The 16,400-nt window shown below is 34.8% G+C and overlaps 1 protein-coding gene across 4 annotated transcripts; it reads left to right on the forward strand.

Moving 5' to 3' along the window:
- The first annotated feature begins 247 nt into the window (after nucleotides 1–247).
- Nadk1a (NAD kinase 1a) lies at nucleotides 248–11,427 on the forward strand. 4 transcript variants are annotated; one of them, XM_068290060.1, is made up of 5 exons: nucleotides 2,303–2,439; nucleotides 4,822–5,192; nucleotides 9,340–9,717; nucleotides 9,998–10,676; nucleotides 10,737–11,427. In XM_068290060.1, the coding sequence occupies exons 2-5, from the start codon at nucleotides 4,831–4,833 to the stop codon at nucleotides 11,022–11,024; spliced, it is 1,707 nt and encodes a 568-aa protein (XP_068146161.1). In that variant the 5' UTR covers nucleotides 2,303–2,439; nucleotides 4,822–4,830; the 3' UTR covers nucleotides 11,025–11,427. The 4 variants fall into 4 exon arrangements, with proteins under 4 accessions (XP_068146163.1, XP_068146162.1, XP_068146161.1 ...); XM_068290062.1 differs by lacking the exons at nucleotides 2,303–2,439; nucleotides 4,822–5,192 and adding an exon at nucleotides 248–381; XM_068290061.1 differs by lacking the exons at nucleotides 2,303–2,439; nucleotides 4,822–5,192 and adding an exon at nucleotides 691–1,195.
- Nucleotides 11,428–16,400: the final 4,973 nt, after the last annotated feature.

A 16,400-nucleotide genomic window follows, 5' to 3' on the forward strand; every position in this document is an offset into this window, starting at 1 on the left:
GCCATTACTAGTTTAAGATTTGCTTTGTGTGTGCCCCATTGTGTGATTTTTTTGCACTGCTGGTGTGTTTTTGCCTTTTTCGCTGCGTTGTTATAACGAATTCAAGGTGGTGCGTGCTTATCTAGTCATATGGCTAAAATGCATTCAAAAATCTAGCAATAGTTCAGTTTGAGCATTGCCCGTGTTCGGTTTATACTCAAGAAATTTTTGCTGTGCGTGGGTCAAGTTCTGTTCTGTGTGCGTGTGAGGTGTCTTTAGCAAAATGAATGTGGAAGATATGCAAAAAGCTCAGGAGATGGTCAATGCCTCACCGAGCAGTTCACCAGCGCCCTTGAGGAAACTTGTGCCTAGGGATTTGATGGATAAAAGGAACCAATTTCGGTAAGTTACACGCACATAGCCAAAGCAAAAACAAAAGAGTCTAGATCGGGTTTTAACAACACGGCTAATTTTTAGTTGTTTTAAACCAATAAAATGTTTTAAGAGGAGCTTAACAAATTGTATGGTTAAAAGTTTATTTAAAAAGTAACGACTCATTGGCTGCAGTTCGACTTAGACCTTAGCACTTTTTACTGAGCCTTAGCACTTTTGAAAAATGAATTAGACCACTGTTACGCGTTTTAATCGATATTTATTTATCGAACTATCTGCTAACCAGCTGTTTATGTGTGTCTGTTTTTGTTCGGTTGTGCGGGTGTGTATATTTGTGTGTGCATAAATTAAACAAAAATTTAAATGAATTAACATGTACAACTGGAGTCAAGTGCAGTAACAACAATAGAACACAAAAGAAATTAAGAAGCAGCAGCGACACTCAGAGTTAAAAGCTTTTTTTATGTGTCATGTGTAAAACAGAAACTAAAAAGGAAAAGGAAACTCAGTGAAATTTTTATAGGTCAAATTTGTGTAAGGAAATTCTGCGCAGGACATCAGCATATACATAGCTAAATAACCACACAATGTCCTCGTCGAATTTAATTGCCGCAACACCTGCTCAAACTGTGCCAAAGGCTAGTGTTAATTCCAATTCCACTATTAATGCCAATGGTGGAGGCGGGGGAGGTAGCTGCTCCTACGATGACCACGAGAATCAGCTGCTGCATGTAAACAGTGCAAGGGTCAATAGCTCATCGTCAGCGGCATCATCAGCACCTGGTCCTGGCCCTGGTGGCGATATGGAAATGCGTTGGTGGTGGTAAGTTCAATAAAGGGGGACGAGTTAACACTGTTAACAGTGGAATGTAAGCCTATGTTTTGGCGCTCGTCCAATATGGCCTTGTTAATTAATTTATAACTTGGCTTTATGTCTTTATATGGGCCATAAATCAATACATGTATTCGACTCTGATCAGCTCTGCATGAGGCGGCGTTAAAATTCATTAGAAATTAATGAGAGTATCTTAAAGCTGTTGTTCCCACTGTAATTATCATTACAGCGTTTATATAACAGAGCCATAGCTTACAGAGGCACCTGTTCGCTTTGCTCTCGCGTTTGCTCCAGTGCATTGATCATACGACGCGTGGCCAGTGATGCGTGTTAGACTTAAGGCTGAAAAGCTTAACGTTTTACAAGAGTCTCTTGAAAGTAAATTATTGAAGTACGCATTGTCTTTGCAAAAGTTTTTTTTTTTCAAATTACCCAAATTAGAACTTTAGGAAATGTTTGCATTTATATTATAGCTTTTGAACTGTTCAAATTACGATATCTAAGATCGATATGCCCCCTAAAATGAAAGATTTCCCCCCTTTAAATAAATGCCAAGATCAGCCTTCGCTCTTGGGTTCATATTGAAGGAGCGGTTAAAAGTTGAACCTAAGCCAAAGTAAACTACCGCAAGAGGTCAATGTTTTGTTTATTGTTTTCAATACTTTACCACACTTCTTCTTATAATTAAATACAAGTTTTACAAAATATAGTTCTGATATTATAAAAACTATGATTAAAACGTGTTCTACATATTAAATCTCATAGTTTTCTCATAAAGCCGTTGATCTGGCTTAATTTTATATGTTCAACTTTAGCCATTTTAAAGCTAAATTGTTCAACATTTTTATTTGTTTACATATGCTCACGCTCTGTCTCGGATCGCTGTTCGCGACTGCTGACTGCAATATACTTTTATTTTCGAAATTTACAATTTAATCACCTTTTTAACGTTTTCCGTTCAGTTATCGCTCGTTCACTAGACAGCGCGGTTGTGGTTAGCTCTCTCTCGCACACACAGCCCTCTCTCTCCCTCGTCGCCCCTCGTTGGGCCTGACTCTGAACTGCTCTGGCTTGCTTTGCTCTCGGCGCGATCAGTTTTTTTTTTCGGTCGTTTACCTGGTCAAGCTTTTTGGCAAGCTGTTGGTGTGTGTGAGTGTGTGTATTAGCTCCATTTCGAAGTTTCGCGGCTTGTGCTAAAATAATAATCAATATTATATAATCGTGTAATTAGTGTGCGTTTGTGTGATTATTTTTTTCTAGCTAAATACATGACTTGGCATTTCTTGGCATCAGCAAGCCATCTAACCCACTTTCCATTTCTTTCATGGAACTACATTTTCCCTCTCCCTCGCACTCAGGCCTTAGACTCTCGGCTAATCAATCGTTTGCACTTTGACAAACAAAAACCTGTCTCACTTCACGTGTCATTTGAATTATTTTTACCATTTTGACCACGTTAAATTGCATGCCGGGACGTTAGTTTCTCCTTCCGCGTCACTCCCTTGACCACGATCAAATGGAATGATTATCATTTTAGTATACTGCGCAGTCTGTTTCTATACTGCCAAGTTTCGTTTTTCTGGTTGCAGTTAATTGATTAATTAATTTGTTGTCTAGCGTTTGTTCGCTTTGTAAGTAACTTGAAAATTCGTTGGATCTATTGTGTTTGAGTGGGGGGTGGTGGCTGGTTGAGGTTGGGTGTTGGGGGTGGGAACAGTGTCGGCCTTCTTTGTTTTTATGCTTCCTGGTACACAAAAGTAAATGGAGAATTGCCGCCACCTTTGTGGGTCTCTTTCTTTATTTATATATTTCTTGTTGTTTGTTGTGTAATTTATGATAGATTACAAAAATGAGAAATAAAAAAAACGAACGTCATCCTAAGTTTGTCATTTACATCAAAAGAATACGTAGTCCTTACGTAGAGAAAATAAGTATTGTGAAATAAGATTAGGTTATTTGACACTATCAAGGTGGTCCATATATATTTTTGAGTACTTAAAGCCTTAAGCGCTTTGGGATTAGTTGAAACTATTTGTATTTTAGGTTAAGTCTGAGTATATGTATACATAGGTACAGTTATGCTTGGTGCTTAGAAAGCTGTAAGCAAGATTAACATGAAAAAGTGGAATTCGCATTGAATACGGACTATATTTTTTATAATATTTGAATCTTTGCTCTTCTTAGGAGTTCTACTAAAACGTTTTGTGAACTTAAAAAAAACTTTTAGCTAGTTTTAGATCTCCATTAAGATTATGAGACTGTTTTAATTTCGTGTACTTACTGCATGATATTGCAACAGCTTTAATTATGTATAATTCATTAAAAAAGGCAACCATAAAACCACATTTTTAACTTTGGGGTCTTATGGCATAAAAGTTAACTTTTTAATTTGAATGAAAAGGGGATTTTTTTATGTGCTTTTGAGCTGTGTTTTCGTCAATTTTCAACCAATTTTAAAAAGTTCTTTCTTTATTATACCGAATTCTGAATTATTCCAAATAGTATTTGACGCAACAAGTTTCGTAATAATTCCTACAGATATTTCTCATAATATTCAAATAAGTTTGTTGCTAGTTCATGACCTTTGAAAACTGTCGTCAGACTTACATATGTAGAGAAATGGTTCCTGATAATTTGAAACCGTTGCAATTGCTATCATAAAAATTTCCTACGGTTGTCATGTGTGAAAATCTTTCATAATTTCCATATAATTGACCTTTCTCTCTAATGAACTGTTAATGACCCATCCGCATTGACGCAAACATTTTTCGTGTGTTTCTGTGTCTTGAAAACACTTTTGTCGAGCTCTCGCAATTACGATTGCAGGTCACGTCACGATTTCTAGATTAATAGCCGACTGATACAGTTAGTCTGTCTGCTTAATGGACATCAGATCGAGCTTATATATGTATATGTATATAATTGTGGACTAAGTGGCGTACATATTAAAAGGTTGTTGACCAAAAAAAAAAAGAAACAAAAACAAAATAAAATTAAATATTTTTTCGTTAGTTTCGCTTATGCAAGCGACAAGCAGACTTTTTTTGCAAATTGATTTATACTTGACATGGTTTTTGTGTGTTTTTCGCCTCGTTCGGTTTTTGGGCTTAAACGCAAAAAAAACAACAAAGTTGGTCAACCCTCGGAAGCTTGACTAATGACGCATTGAGCCTTGGTTTTGCAGTGTTTTCAATCTTTAGGAGTAGATATCTTCCCACTCTGTTGACGTCAATGCCGGAACTAAGTATCTCGATTTGTATATTGATAAAAAAATAACTGCCCGTTAGTCTGGCCAAAAACAAACCATAAAATAAAAAAAAAACAGTCCACAAAACAGTTTATGGATAATACAAAATTTGCCATTAAACCGGTTAAAAGTTGTTTCTTCCTTTCTTTTTTTTTTTTTTTTGTCGGCTTTCTGTTGTTATTATTACCCACATACATACACGAAAATTTATTGAACTGTCTTTCGTGGTTAACACCTTTTTATCGTTACAAATTCAGGGCAAGGTTAATTTTGTTTACCCCCCCATCTTTTGTGAAGAAATGCCAAGTTCACCGTTAAGTGTGAAAAAAATGTATCATTTTATAAATGAATTTTCCAAAAAATGTAGTTATTAAAAATGACCTGCTTATCGGACATCGATTTGGCCACACTGCATCAGCATAGGCTAGAGGAACGTTTTAGCTATAAACTAGCCTGGAGTGGTGGTAGTCCAACTACAATCAATAATCATTATAATGATTTACTAATACGCCACAATCAATCATCAACGCCACGCCATCGTCTGTCAAGGACAAGCGAAACAATTAGAAGGGATACAACGAATAATACAAAAGCCAAAGGAAAAAGTACAGTCTCAACGCCAGACAAAACACAAACTCACATTAGTAGAGAGAGATCAGCTCATCAGGCCTCTGATAATGATGATGATGATGGCTATTTCACATCCACAACTCGACGCAGACGCAGTGGCACCTGGCCGTAAGTAAAATAAAATATTCCAACAGCTGATTCAGACCCCATTAAAATACTATATATGGTGTAAATATATATAGAGAGAGACACAAAATCGTGTGTGTGCTTATCAAAGTCAATTTTGTTAAACATTGCCTCTGGGCGTGCTCTGTGATAAGATTAATTTTACTTGAGCGGCGCCCCTATTCGTTGTCGACCTTATCGCAACATGGTCAAGTCACTTGTTGTGTAAAAGTAAAGTGTGCACTTAGGCGCCTTTGCTTATCACCTAAGATTTGTGTTTGTATACACAAAACAAAACAGTAAATTGATTTACAAAATGTGAGTAATTTGGCATATAATAGGAGGCAGGTTTAATTTCACAACTGCGTATCAGCATGACACGAAAATTGGGCAAATGATTTGACAGTTTTTTTTATCATAAAAGATATTATTAACATTCGAGTCTTTTCTAACTTAACCTCTGTTAAAGAAAGTAAACTTATACGAAGTACTTATACCCTTTTTGGTGAATGATTTGCAGTAATGGAATGCCATTTAATAAATCATTTTACATATAAGAGTTGTATAACTTCTTAAAATATTTTAGCCTCACTTTCAATGATACATCTTTTCTTGTTATTACTTATGACCTAATACTACTGAACTTCACACATCTATGCTAAATATAGGATAGCCTATTTGGGGAAATTCGCAAGTTAATAATAAGAAGTATTAAAATTGAGATTGACCTCGAATATATAGACTTGACTGGAAAATGTGCTGTCTCACAACTCCCATAAATAGGATAATCTACTAAAAAGTGTACTGACTCCTAACTCTTAAACATTATTTATAATATCTTAATTGTTTATAAAAATAAAAACAACAGTTTCAAATTTTATTTTTTTAAGCTTATATATTTCGGTCAGTAAAGTTAACTCAATTCTCAATAATTTAAAAACCTTTTTTTCTAACCTGGCTCTTTACTGGCTCACAACTCCCAATTTGTCGCCATTTGCAATTGTATTTGGATTAAAATGGGATCTACATGTTACTCTTCATAGTTCTTGTATCTGTTGGTCTAGTATGCCCAGTTCGCAAGGGTATAAGTAACCAAATATTTGAGTTATTTTTTAAACATTTCTTATACACCTCAGTCCTTGACCTTTCTGCTCAGTTCGTCGCATTCATTGAATATTTTGGAGTGTTGTTGATGTTTTTTTTTTTCTTTTTCTTTATTTTGGTTATTTGAAAAACGAGTTTATTAACACCTTTGATTGGGTGTACTACGATGGCGCCGTGTGTTAATTTATAGCTTTACCATAAATATTATGTGTGTAGGTTTTTTTTTTTTTTTTAGTTTTTTTTCCCAAATTCCTTCTTTTTTTTCTTATTTTTATAATTAATTTAACGATTTGTTTTGAAGAACTTGACGTTGATGCCGTTGACGGTGCCAGTTTGTGCTAGGCGCCATTCATAAAGTGTTTCTACCACCTGGCTAGTGGCTGGCTAAGTGTCTGTTTGTCTGGCTGGCTTTGGCTTACTTGAAATTAAAAGTTCCAAAGTTGGTTTCCAGGTCAGATATTTTGTCTTTGCTTTTTTTTTTATTGAATTTGCATTAGGTGTAGTCTAGGTATGCTAGACTTAATTTTGTCACTTGTCTGTCGCGTGTTCACATGCATTTAGTTACGGTATTAATTAATGCTAGAGTGAAATGGTAATTGGTAGGTACTTTACTCGATAGGTTTGGGCACAAAAGTCAATGATGCGAATATTTTTCACATTGCTTTGCTTTGACTTCGCTTGACGTCGAGACGTTGTCGTAGTAGTCGTTGTCGTCGTCTCTGGCGTCATCATTATCATTGCCACCAGTTCAGTCCAGTTGGTAGTCGGTGTCCCTATCATTTGGTAGCAAGTCTCAGCCCCCTCTAGATCCATTTCAGTTTAGTCTGTCATTGTTTACTGAAGCGCATTGTTCTACGGACAGAACATTTAGTACAGTTGACACTTGTTGTGTTCACAAACTGTATCTATATATATGAATATATATTAAAATGTTGTGGTTTTTGTGGCGTTGTAAGTACAAACATACATATATATTGATTAATGCAAATTCCTTCAATCAAAATTCCTTGTTCCATTGTGTGATTCGTGGAAATAAGAACATGTTTAATTGTCGCATGGACTGTTTATGCGTCATTTGTGTTGCACTTGTTGACGGTTTTCTTACCACATTCATAAATCAGCTGTTTACAGTGGTTCGAACGTTGTTAATAAGAAAAGAAGGCAAAAACCAAAAACCAGAAAGTGATAGAATAAAATTTGAACGTGCAATATGCTGTAATTTGTGTTGAATCCCTTCATTCGACAAGTGAACTCTACAAACAATGTTTTTCTGAATAATATTGGAAAACAAAGAACATATTCCAAAGTTTAAAAATTCATGCTAATGAAATTTGCTGAAAACCAGGAATACATTTTTAATGTCAACAAAATAATGATTAAAACCAGTAACATTTGGGCCACATTTTCTTTTGTGGAATGCCAAAATGTTTTCCTTTTTGAAAACAGTTGGAAAACACATTTTAGACTTCTTTACCTATTATTCTACATATTCTATTATCTAAATAGAATTTATATGCTGCCTATGAAGTTTAATATATCCATGTTTTATATAAGTGCTATTTAAATTAATTACCATTATTAATATTCGTTTCAATTCTAATCTGAAAGGCAAATTTACTTTAAAGTTAAATATGGTTAATTGACTAGCATAAACTATATTTAAATAATGTTTCACAAACACTTTACTGGCTATTTAGAATAATTCTCATACAATTATTATCAATTATTATTAATTAAAAATTTAGTTGAGTGAATGATTTGGCATTGCGTTTTCATAAAGTGCACTAAAAGGTCAAAATTTTTAACGGAAAAAAAACAAGGTTTTGGATGTCTAAAGTTGGGGCATATTTCAAAATATAATTAAATATTTAACACTTTAATAAATGTAATTTTTTTTTTCATTTAACTGTTGGCTCCTGCTTTGCCTCTTCGTCAAGTTGTTAATGCAATGTTTTTATTGTAGTTAATCGCTGCATGATTTTATAATAAAATAGTTAAACAACTTTTCGCATGTAGCTAAAAAAAATAATAGATTATATATATTTTTTGTTACACTTAATGAAAATCCATTTTCAAGTGCTTTATCTTATCTCGCTTATCATGAAATAGAAATAAAGCAACAACAACAACGACAATAAAACATGTAAATAAGTAATGAATATATTTAATGAAATGTTGGCTAATCGAAACATTCATCAATCTGTCCAACAGATGGTTATAAATTAGAAATTGTTGCTCCATTTTGTATATTATGATGATGTTTTTAGTGCATTTTATGGCTCATTTAATTTCTTTTCAATTTTCAGTTTTGATATCGTGACTTTTGCTGAGTCATTGCCAAGTAATTAGCATCAATCAATCACAAAAAAACTGATTTTAATAGATAAAGCTATGTCTAAAGCTTTAATTCCACCCACAAACGTTTAAATTTGACCTCTCTTTGCTTCTCTCACTCTCTCCCGCTCTGTTTCTCTATCTCTCTGACTGACTCTCCGTCTCTCATTCTCTGTCTCTCTGTCTTCCTCATTGGCACTCTCAGCATGTGCAATTCCTGTTTGTTTGCGCTTTTCGAGAGGTGGGCGGGGGGAGAGATTCAACAAGTTTTTGTTGTAAATGAAAACAAAAATAAATATACGTTATATACCTTTTATTCGAACAACCCAAAAACGACGAAAAACAACAAAAAAATAACAAAGTCCGCGCACTTTGCTTGCCAGTGATTCTGTAACCTTCGAACGAGCCACAACATATTAAATTGTGGTATCTGAGAAATATATTTCCAACAAGTTTTAAAAAAAAAAAACTACGCGTGATTTTTTTGTTTTTGTTTTTGGGTGTGGTATCAAAAATGCTGCAACATCAGAAATTGCAAAGACAATCATCAATTCAAGTGGTTGAGGATGAGTCCTTGCAGCAGCTGCAGCAACAGCGACAGGATAAAAGTCTGCCAGCAGTCAATGAAAATCGTATTTTGAGGTCTTGCTAAGGATGACCCAAGTTTAGTCAAATATTTTACTATAATAATTTCCTTTTGTTCTCTTTTTAGGCGCACTCGCAGCTTAAATGCTCCATCACCTTTCCAGCAATTTGGACCATGTGGACGTATTATGAAAAATTCCGCCATGGTTATGCAAATCCAAGATCCGGCTAGTCAACGTTTGACCTGGTATAAGCCACCACTCACAGTGCTGGTCATTAAGAAGAAAGATTCTCAAGTTTTGTTGCCTTTTGTGCAATTGGTTGAATGGTTGGTCCAAGAGAAACATATGGTCGTTTGGGTAGAGTCAGCTGTTCTCGAGGATAAACTGCTACGCGATGATGTTAAATTGGAGCAAGAGAGCGCCAAGTTTCGTCAAGTTCATGGCGATTATGCGGGAGTACGTGAAAGATTCTTGGCATTGCGAGAGAAACTGGTGACATTCAAGTGAGTATAAAAAAGGGTTATGAAATAGGGGGCACTGCTCCATAAAGTATGCAATAAGCAGTCCAGGAATTTGCCTATAGAAAGAAAGAAAACTCAAATCCTCGATACAAACATTGTTTAAAGACATTTTTTAAATAACAATGCATAGGAAGAGTTGTAATTTTAATACTTTAATAACCAATTGCATGCTTTAAGGGGAAAGTTACCCTATTTTACAGCTCTTGATAGTCCGCCTTTGTCGACTTATACTAAAATTGAATTCTTTTCGCTCTTTTTACAGAGATGGCCGCGATGATCTGACCGATCGTATTGATTTCATTGTCTGCCTTGGAGGCGATGGCACTTTGTTGTATGCCTCACAATTGTTCCAGCAATCAGTGCCACCTGTGATGGCTTTCTATTTGGGTTCTTTGGGTTTTCTAACACCCTTTCAGTGTGATAATTTCCAAGAGCAAGTGACCAATGTGCTGGAAGGTCATGCGGCTCTCACTTTACGCAGTCGCTTGCGTTGCTCCATTCATCGCAAGGGTGAACGACGTCGAGAGTCGCTGCAGCAGGCTAGCAATAATCTACTAAAGCCAAGTCTGCAACGGCAACTCAACTATGTGGAGCTAAATAATGGACCAAGCCAGTTTAATAGTAGTAGCAACAACAAATTCAATAACAATTCAACACAGCTGACCTCAAATAATAGTATTCTGGTGCTAAATGAGGTGGTCATTAATCGCGGGCCATCGCCATATCTAAGTAATATAGATATATTCTTGGATGGCAAATATATCACCTCAGTGCAGGGTGATGGTTTGATTGTCTCAACGCCCACGGGCAGCACAGCCTATGCAGCAGCTGCTGGTGCTTCGATGATACATCCCTCGGTGCCTGCCATATTGGTAACGCCCATTTGTCCGCATTCGTTGAGCTTTAGGCCCATTGTGGTGCCAGCTGGTGTGGAACTTAAGGTGCGTTCTTTTAACATTTAATTAATTGTTTTGTATACTAATTGACGTTTTTATTTGTAGATATCCATTTCACCTGATAGCCGCAACACCTCACGTGTCTCATTCGATGGCCGTAATGATCAGGAGCTCAATCATGGTGATAGCCTGCGTGTCACAACATCTATTTATCCGGTGCCCAGCATCTGTTCTCAAGATCAAATCTCTGATTGGTTTGATTCCCTTGCCGAGGGATTGCATTGGAATGTACGAAAGCGTCAAAAGTGCCTGGATGAGTTATCCGATTTGACGGCATCTGGTTCTGAGGATGCACTTGATGAATTTGACAATCTAAAGTTATACGATGCCTAGATACGAAGATCCCTCCATCCCCCCCTCCCCTCTACCCCAAAATATATAGTGCGGCCAATATATATAGCAATTAGTTGTTTAGGGTTTCTTCGCTTCAATGTGCAATTTAAACACAAAATACTAAACACAACACAAAAAACATAAAAAAAAACAATACCTATAATACTCTATTGTAAATTAAAGTTAATTAACTTCTTTTGGTTGAGTTTAAAATGTTTTAATGGCATTGTTTTTGTTTTTAAGCTAGACAAATTTGTTTGTTTGTTGTTCGCTTGTCAAACAAATGTTTAGAACTTAAGTTTTTATTATGGCTAATTGAAAACTCTGTACTTAAGCAAATTTCTATAAAACAAAAAAACAAATACAAGAAAAATGTAATAAAAAGAAGAAGTTAAGGCAAGGAGCATACGAATAGAAATGTAATTAATTAAGTCAAGTCAGCAGGAAGAAGGCAATCAAACATGGACACTTAACAGCCAAAGGCACTTAACGAGAACAAAAGGGATAAGCTAAGGATAAATGGAGGGAAGCTCAAAAGCACAAACTAAAGAGGAAATGGAATAGAAATAGTTAAATGGTAACAAATGGTGGTTTGGACTATCCAATCTATATAAGTAAGTGATCCTTTAAAGCTGAACACTTGCTGTTTCACTTTTTGGAACGTTTTTATCGAACTCGGGGAATTTCAGGAGTATATCTTGCTAAGATGTCTAGTGCATAAAGGATAAGGAATTATGCTGCGGATTCCATTATACCTCTCGACTTCTTTAGATAACTGACAACTATAGTTGAAACTAAAACTAATACACTTAAGGACTTTGTAAAGTGAAAATACTTCTAATTGACTTACCTTGACAGAATCGAATTTATTTGCAACGTTCCGTATTACAGTTCTTTGTGATCCGCTCCTGTTGACGCCTAATTAACATTTGTTGCCTTTTAAATTCTTTAGCCTAAAAGTATGCCACAATTTGCCGAGCCTAACTGAACTAGTCAAGTGTGAATGATTATGATGATTATTGCTTGCCGGCTGCGAGCGCTATAAATCAAAAGCATGAAATAAAAAGCTTGACTGCCATAAATGTGGCCAGAAGTGTTCCCTTCCTTTCAAGCCTTCCTTCCTTCCTTTTCCCCCCTCCTGTGTACGTGCCAAGTGCGTTTATTATCAATTTTCACACTTCTGCGTCTAGTTCTAGGCGATTTTTGCCACTTTTGATACCGAGCAACAAGTGGAACGATTGTTCGCTCTGCACAGCATCCTTCCGCTTCGGGTTTTCTTTTTTTTTTTTTTTTGTACATCCTTTTATCTTACTGGCGGATAACAGCAATGCGTACTATCCGTTTACGTTGATTGGTGGACGAAGAAACCTCTGGCCACACCCCCTTGCCTGTGGTTCAGGCAATGCGCAGGCCTCATCCGAGGACAACGTCTCCTGGCTCATACATATTTATGAGATGTCAGTGCTTGCGTGTGGCAAATAAAATAAATGGCATAGAAACATATTCAATTAATTTTTTTTCTTTTTCTTTAGTTCACTTTTTGTTCTTTTTATCATGTATGCATATATGTACGTATGTACATATGTATATAATATGTTCTATATGCATAGATTTAATCCCACTTATTCGGGTCAACTATAAGGCTAAGCATGTTACTGATTTTATGCTTAATGGCAAGTGGAAGTTGACATGGTTTTCCTGCTTCTGTGGCTTCTGCAACATTTATTCGACTTGTGGAAAAGATTTAGAGGCCATGACTATGAATTATGATCCCATTAAACAATACTGTTAGAAAAAATCCAAAACATAAAACCTCTAAGGACTCAATGTTACATATAAATTTATAGTTTGGATTATTATTTGCTTTGTTCTTGAAGATCAGTCAGTAATATCAGGGATATCTATCTTTAGATGAATTCTGAATTCTGAATTATAAAAAGTAGGTATCAATTCGAGACATGTAAAGTATCTAAACTCAATAAGTATCTCTATAATAAAATTGAAAGAACTTATATTTTTTGTTAAGATTTACGTCAAGTTTTAAAACAAATTTTTAGTGAGATACATATTTATGGCCAAATTCGGTTGTCACGAAGATGATGATAAGTATAAATTTATTATTCGTTCTTAAACAATTTTATCATCTCTTTCTTGATCTATTTAATTTGGTATAAATAACTATTCATTGTTCATTAAGGTTTAGAGAAATTAACAGAATCTAAGAAGTTTCTTAATCTATTGAAATTGAAATATGCAATTATATATTATTATTAAAATAACAATACAATGTGAATTATAGTACTAAAATATAAGAGGGACAAAATTTTCAATAATATAGTTACCTTTTTATTTTGTTAAAAGAAATGTTTAAATTACTTGATTACCTAGTTTTTGTTCTAGGACATTGTCTTATACTATATATACTTGTACTAAAATTAACCCTTTAGTCATAACATTTGAAAGATATTCCTTTTTTATACAGAAAGTTAGCCAAAGTAACAAAATATTTGATGACAGTTTATAGACAAGTTAACAAGGCCCTTAACCAATTGCCTGCCAGCATACGAATAAACCTTAAGCTTATACTTATAAGCTTTACTTAAAGACGACTAGATCCATGAATTGCCTGAATTAGAAAATTAATCGCAAACCCTAACTACATATGTACATATTATTCTTCGTTTTAGTATATCTTGAAAGTATCTTAGAACTTGAAAAAATCTGAAAAGATTTGATTTGAATTAAATTTGAATTTAATTTTTCTCACACTAAAAAATAACATAATGAAAATATTAAACAGCTTCTTAAAACAGCTCGAAATTAAGGAATAATCTACAACAAATCCAAATTTGATCACAATCGGTGAGTAATTAACTTGGTTCAGATTGTTTTATAAATAGAACTGAGTAAAGTTAACCCCAACTAGATGAGGTTGAAAACACTTTAACCCATCGATCCAACCACATGCCAAACGAACAACCACAAACACTTTCACTGGCCCACACCCAAGAAACCTCATTTAGCCTTTTAATTTTGCGGTCTAACAGAAGAAAATAGATGTGAAATAAAAAGGCAATAATAATTCGAAATATTCGAAGAATTTCTTAATGAAGTTGGAAGCTAGAAGTGCTGCTACCAATACCGGCAACAACCCACGCCAAGTCAGACGCTTAAGACAAATGCCAAATTGTTGGCAGGGATAAGCAGAAAATAAAAAAATAAAAAGGGAACTCAACTATGTCAGATGGAAAGGCAAAGGCAGGAGTCTTGGCACGTGTTGATATTTCAATTGAATGCCAGAAAATATGCAATACTCTCACACACACACACTCACACACCCCCAACCACACACACACACTAACCGAGATAATATCATCATCGTCATCGTCCTTAGCTTGGTATAAATGAGAAATATTTCCATTGCATACGTTTAGGAGCTGACATTTGAACTTAAAATGCTGTTGATGACAGGCTTTTCAGTTGAGTTTCAAACAAAAGGAAATTAAACATTTGCGCCCCAATGAATTTTTTGTTTCTCTCTACTTCTCTCTTTTTATTTCTCTTTCTCTCTGACTCTTGACCAAGATAATCTGAAATGACCCGCATTAGTGCAAAAATTTTGGTATTTTCCTTCTCAACCCTCAACCCCATTTGTCATACTTTTGACTCACGATTAGGTTAAGTTGTCATATGTAACGAATTCAATTTTTTGTGGTTCTTTCTTTCTTCCTTTTACTAACCATTCTTCCTTTTTCCCCACTTGTAAATAGATTTCCACTTAAAGTTTTCCATTTTCCTCAATTTCTATTGTGTATGATTTAATGCCATCAGTCTAGGTCGATTTCTAGTCCATTAGGCTTGAAGTTTATTTTTTTAATGCTACTTTAACACACACACATATACACACACTCACACACACATATGCCCCCTTAATGGAATCATACAAACATTTTTTCTACTTACTTTATATTTATATTGTATTGATTGGTTTTTTTTTTGTATTTTCGTTTTCAGATTTCTAAAAAATTTTAATAAGAATTCTGTTGTATTATGACTAGACAGAAATTCGATTGAAATTCATATTAATTAAATTATTTAAAATGCAAAAAAATTTATAAATTATGCTCATACTTTAATAAGTTTAGCTGTTTGTGAATAAGTATGACAGGGTATAGGGAAGAACTATCTAGTCTAATATTATTAACTCCACTAACAAATAGTGACAGAATTTTATTGCTCAATTATTTTAAGCGTTTTGAAGTATATTTGAAGGCAAAAAACTGCGTTTGGGGTTCATGACCATATCCTAGAAGTCCTTAATATATGTACCTAGCTTTTATTATCAGCCTAACAAACCATTTTTCTAAAACTAAATGTAACGAAACAATAGCTTAAAGATATTCAACTTTCAACTTTTTGTCAACTTTTTGCCTTCAATGATGCCTTCAGTTTTCTAAAAATATTATCGAAAACTCTTCCAAGAACTCATTTGCCAAAGAGTATCTACTAGTCTCAAGTCGCAATTTTTCGGTAGTAATAAATTCCAGTTTCAACTTTTTGTCAATTTCAAGAATCAAGGTCCTTTCGGTCAGTTGGTTCAGTTTAACTACCTTTTTTTTCTATATGCAAATAAGTAACTTAAAACGTGATTCGACGATCACATTGGGCAGACAACAAAAAACAAACAGATATAAACTATAAATAGGTAGATAAATAAATGTATCTCACCCTCGTTCCTCTTCTTCTTCTTCTTCTTCTTCTCTGTGTCATCTCTGCCTTTATCGCTCTGTCTCAATTTTATGCTACTCATTCTCAGTCCTCACTCTGCTCAGTCTTTGTCTTAATCTTCAATTCATTGGCAGTCGCGTGTCGCTGCCGTCCGGTTTCAGTTGTTCGTTTTGTGGTTCTAGTCAAAAGTCGCTCGTTTCAGTCGGTCTGGCTAATTGCTAAAGATTTTTATTAAATCTTAAGTGTAAGCATTTAAATTATAACCATAATATATTATACAAAAAAACGAGAGAAATAAATCTAAAGTGAGTGTAAGTGTGCCGCATACAATGGATATCATGGAAAAAAAAAGAAATACTTTAGATTGCCCTAATCTTCAATAAAAACACGATTCAGGTTTAATCGAAAAGGGGCTATTGCCCTAAAAGTATGCTAGAAAAACACACACCTGTTACATTTGTGGGGAAACCTTTTGCCATCAGGCGAAAAAAGGTGTCAGACTATCAGAATTTCTTTTTGTTGACTTCATTAAATGGAGCAGAACAAAATATAAGTGAAAATGTGTTTCTACTTACAGTGTTTATCACACAAACTTGAGTGCGCCTTCGAGTATTTCAAGTTTGGAAAGAAAAAAAAACAGAAAATGCT

The sequence above is a fragment of the Drosophila tropicalis genome, unplaced genomic scaffold (genome assembly GCF_018151085.1).
Source record: "Drosophila tropicalis isolate 14030-0801.00 unplaced genomic scaffold, ASM1815108v1 contig_593, whole genome shotgun sequence".
NCBI classification, from domain to species: Eukaryota; Metazoa; Arthropoda; class Insecta; order Diptera; family Drosophilidae; genus Drosophila; species Drosophila tropicalis.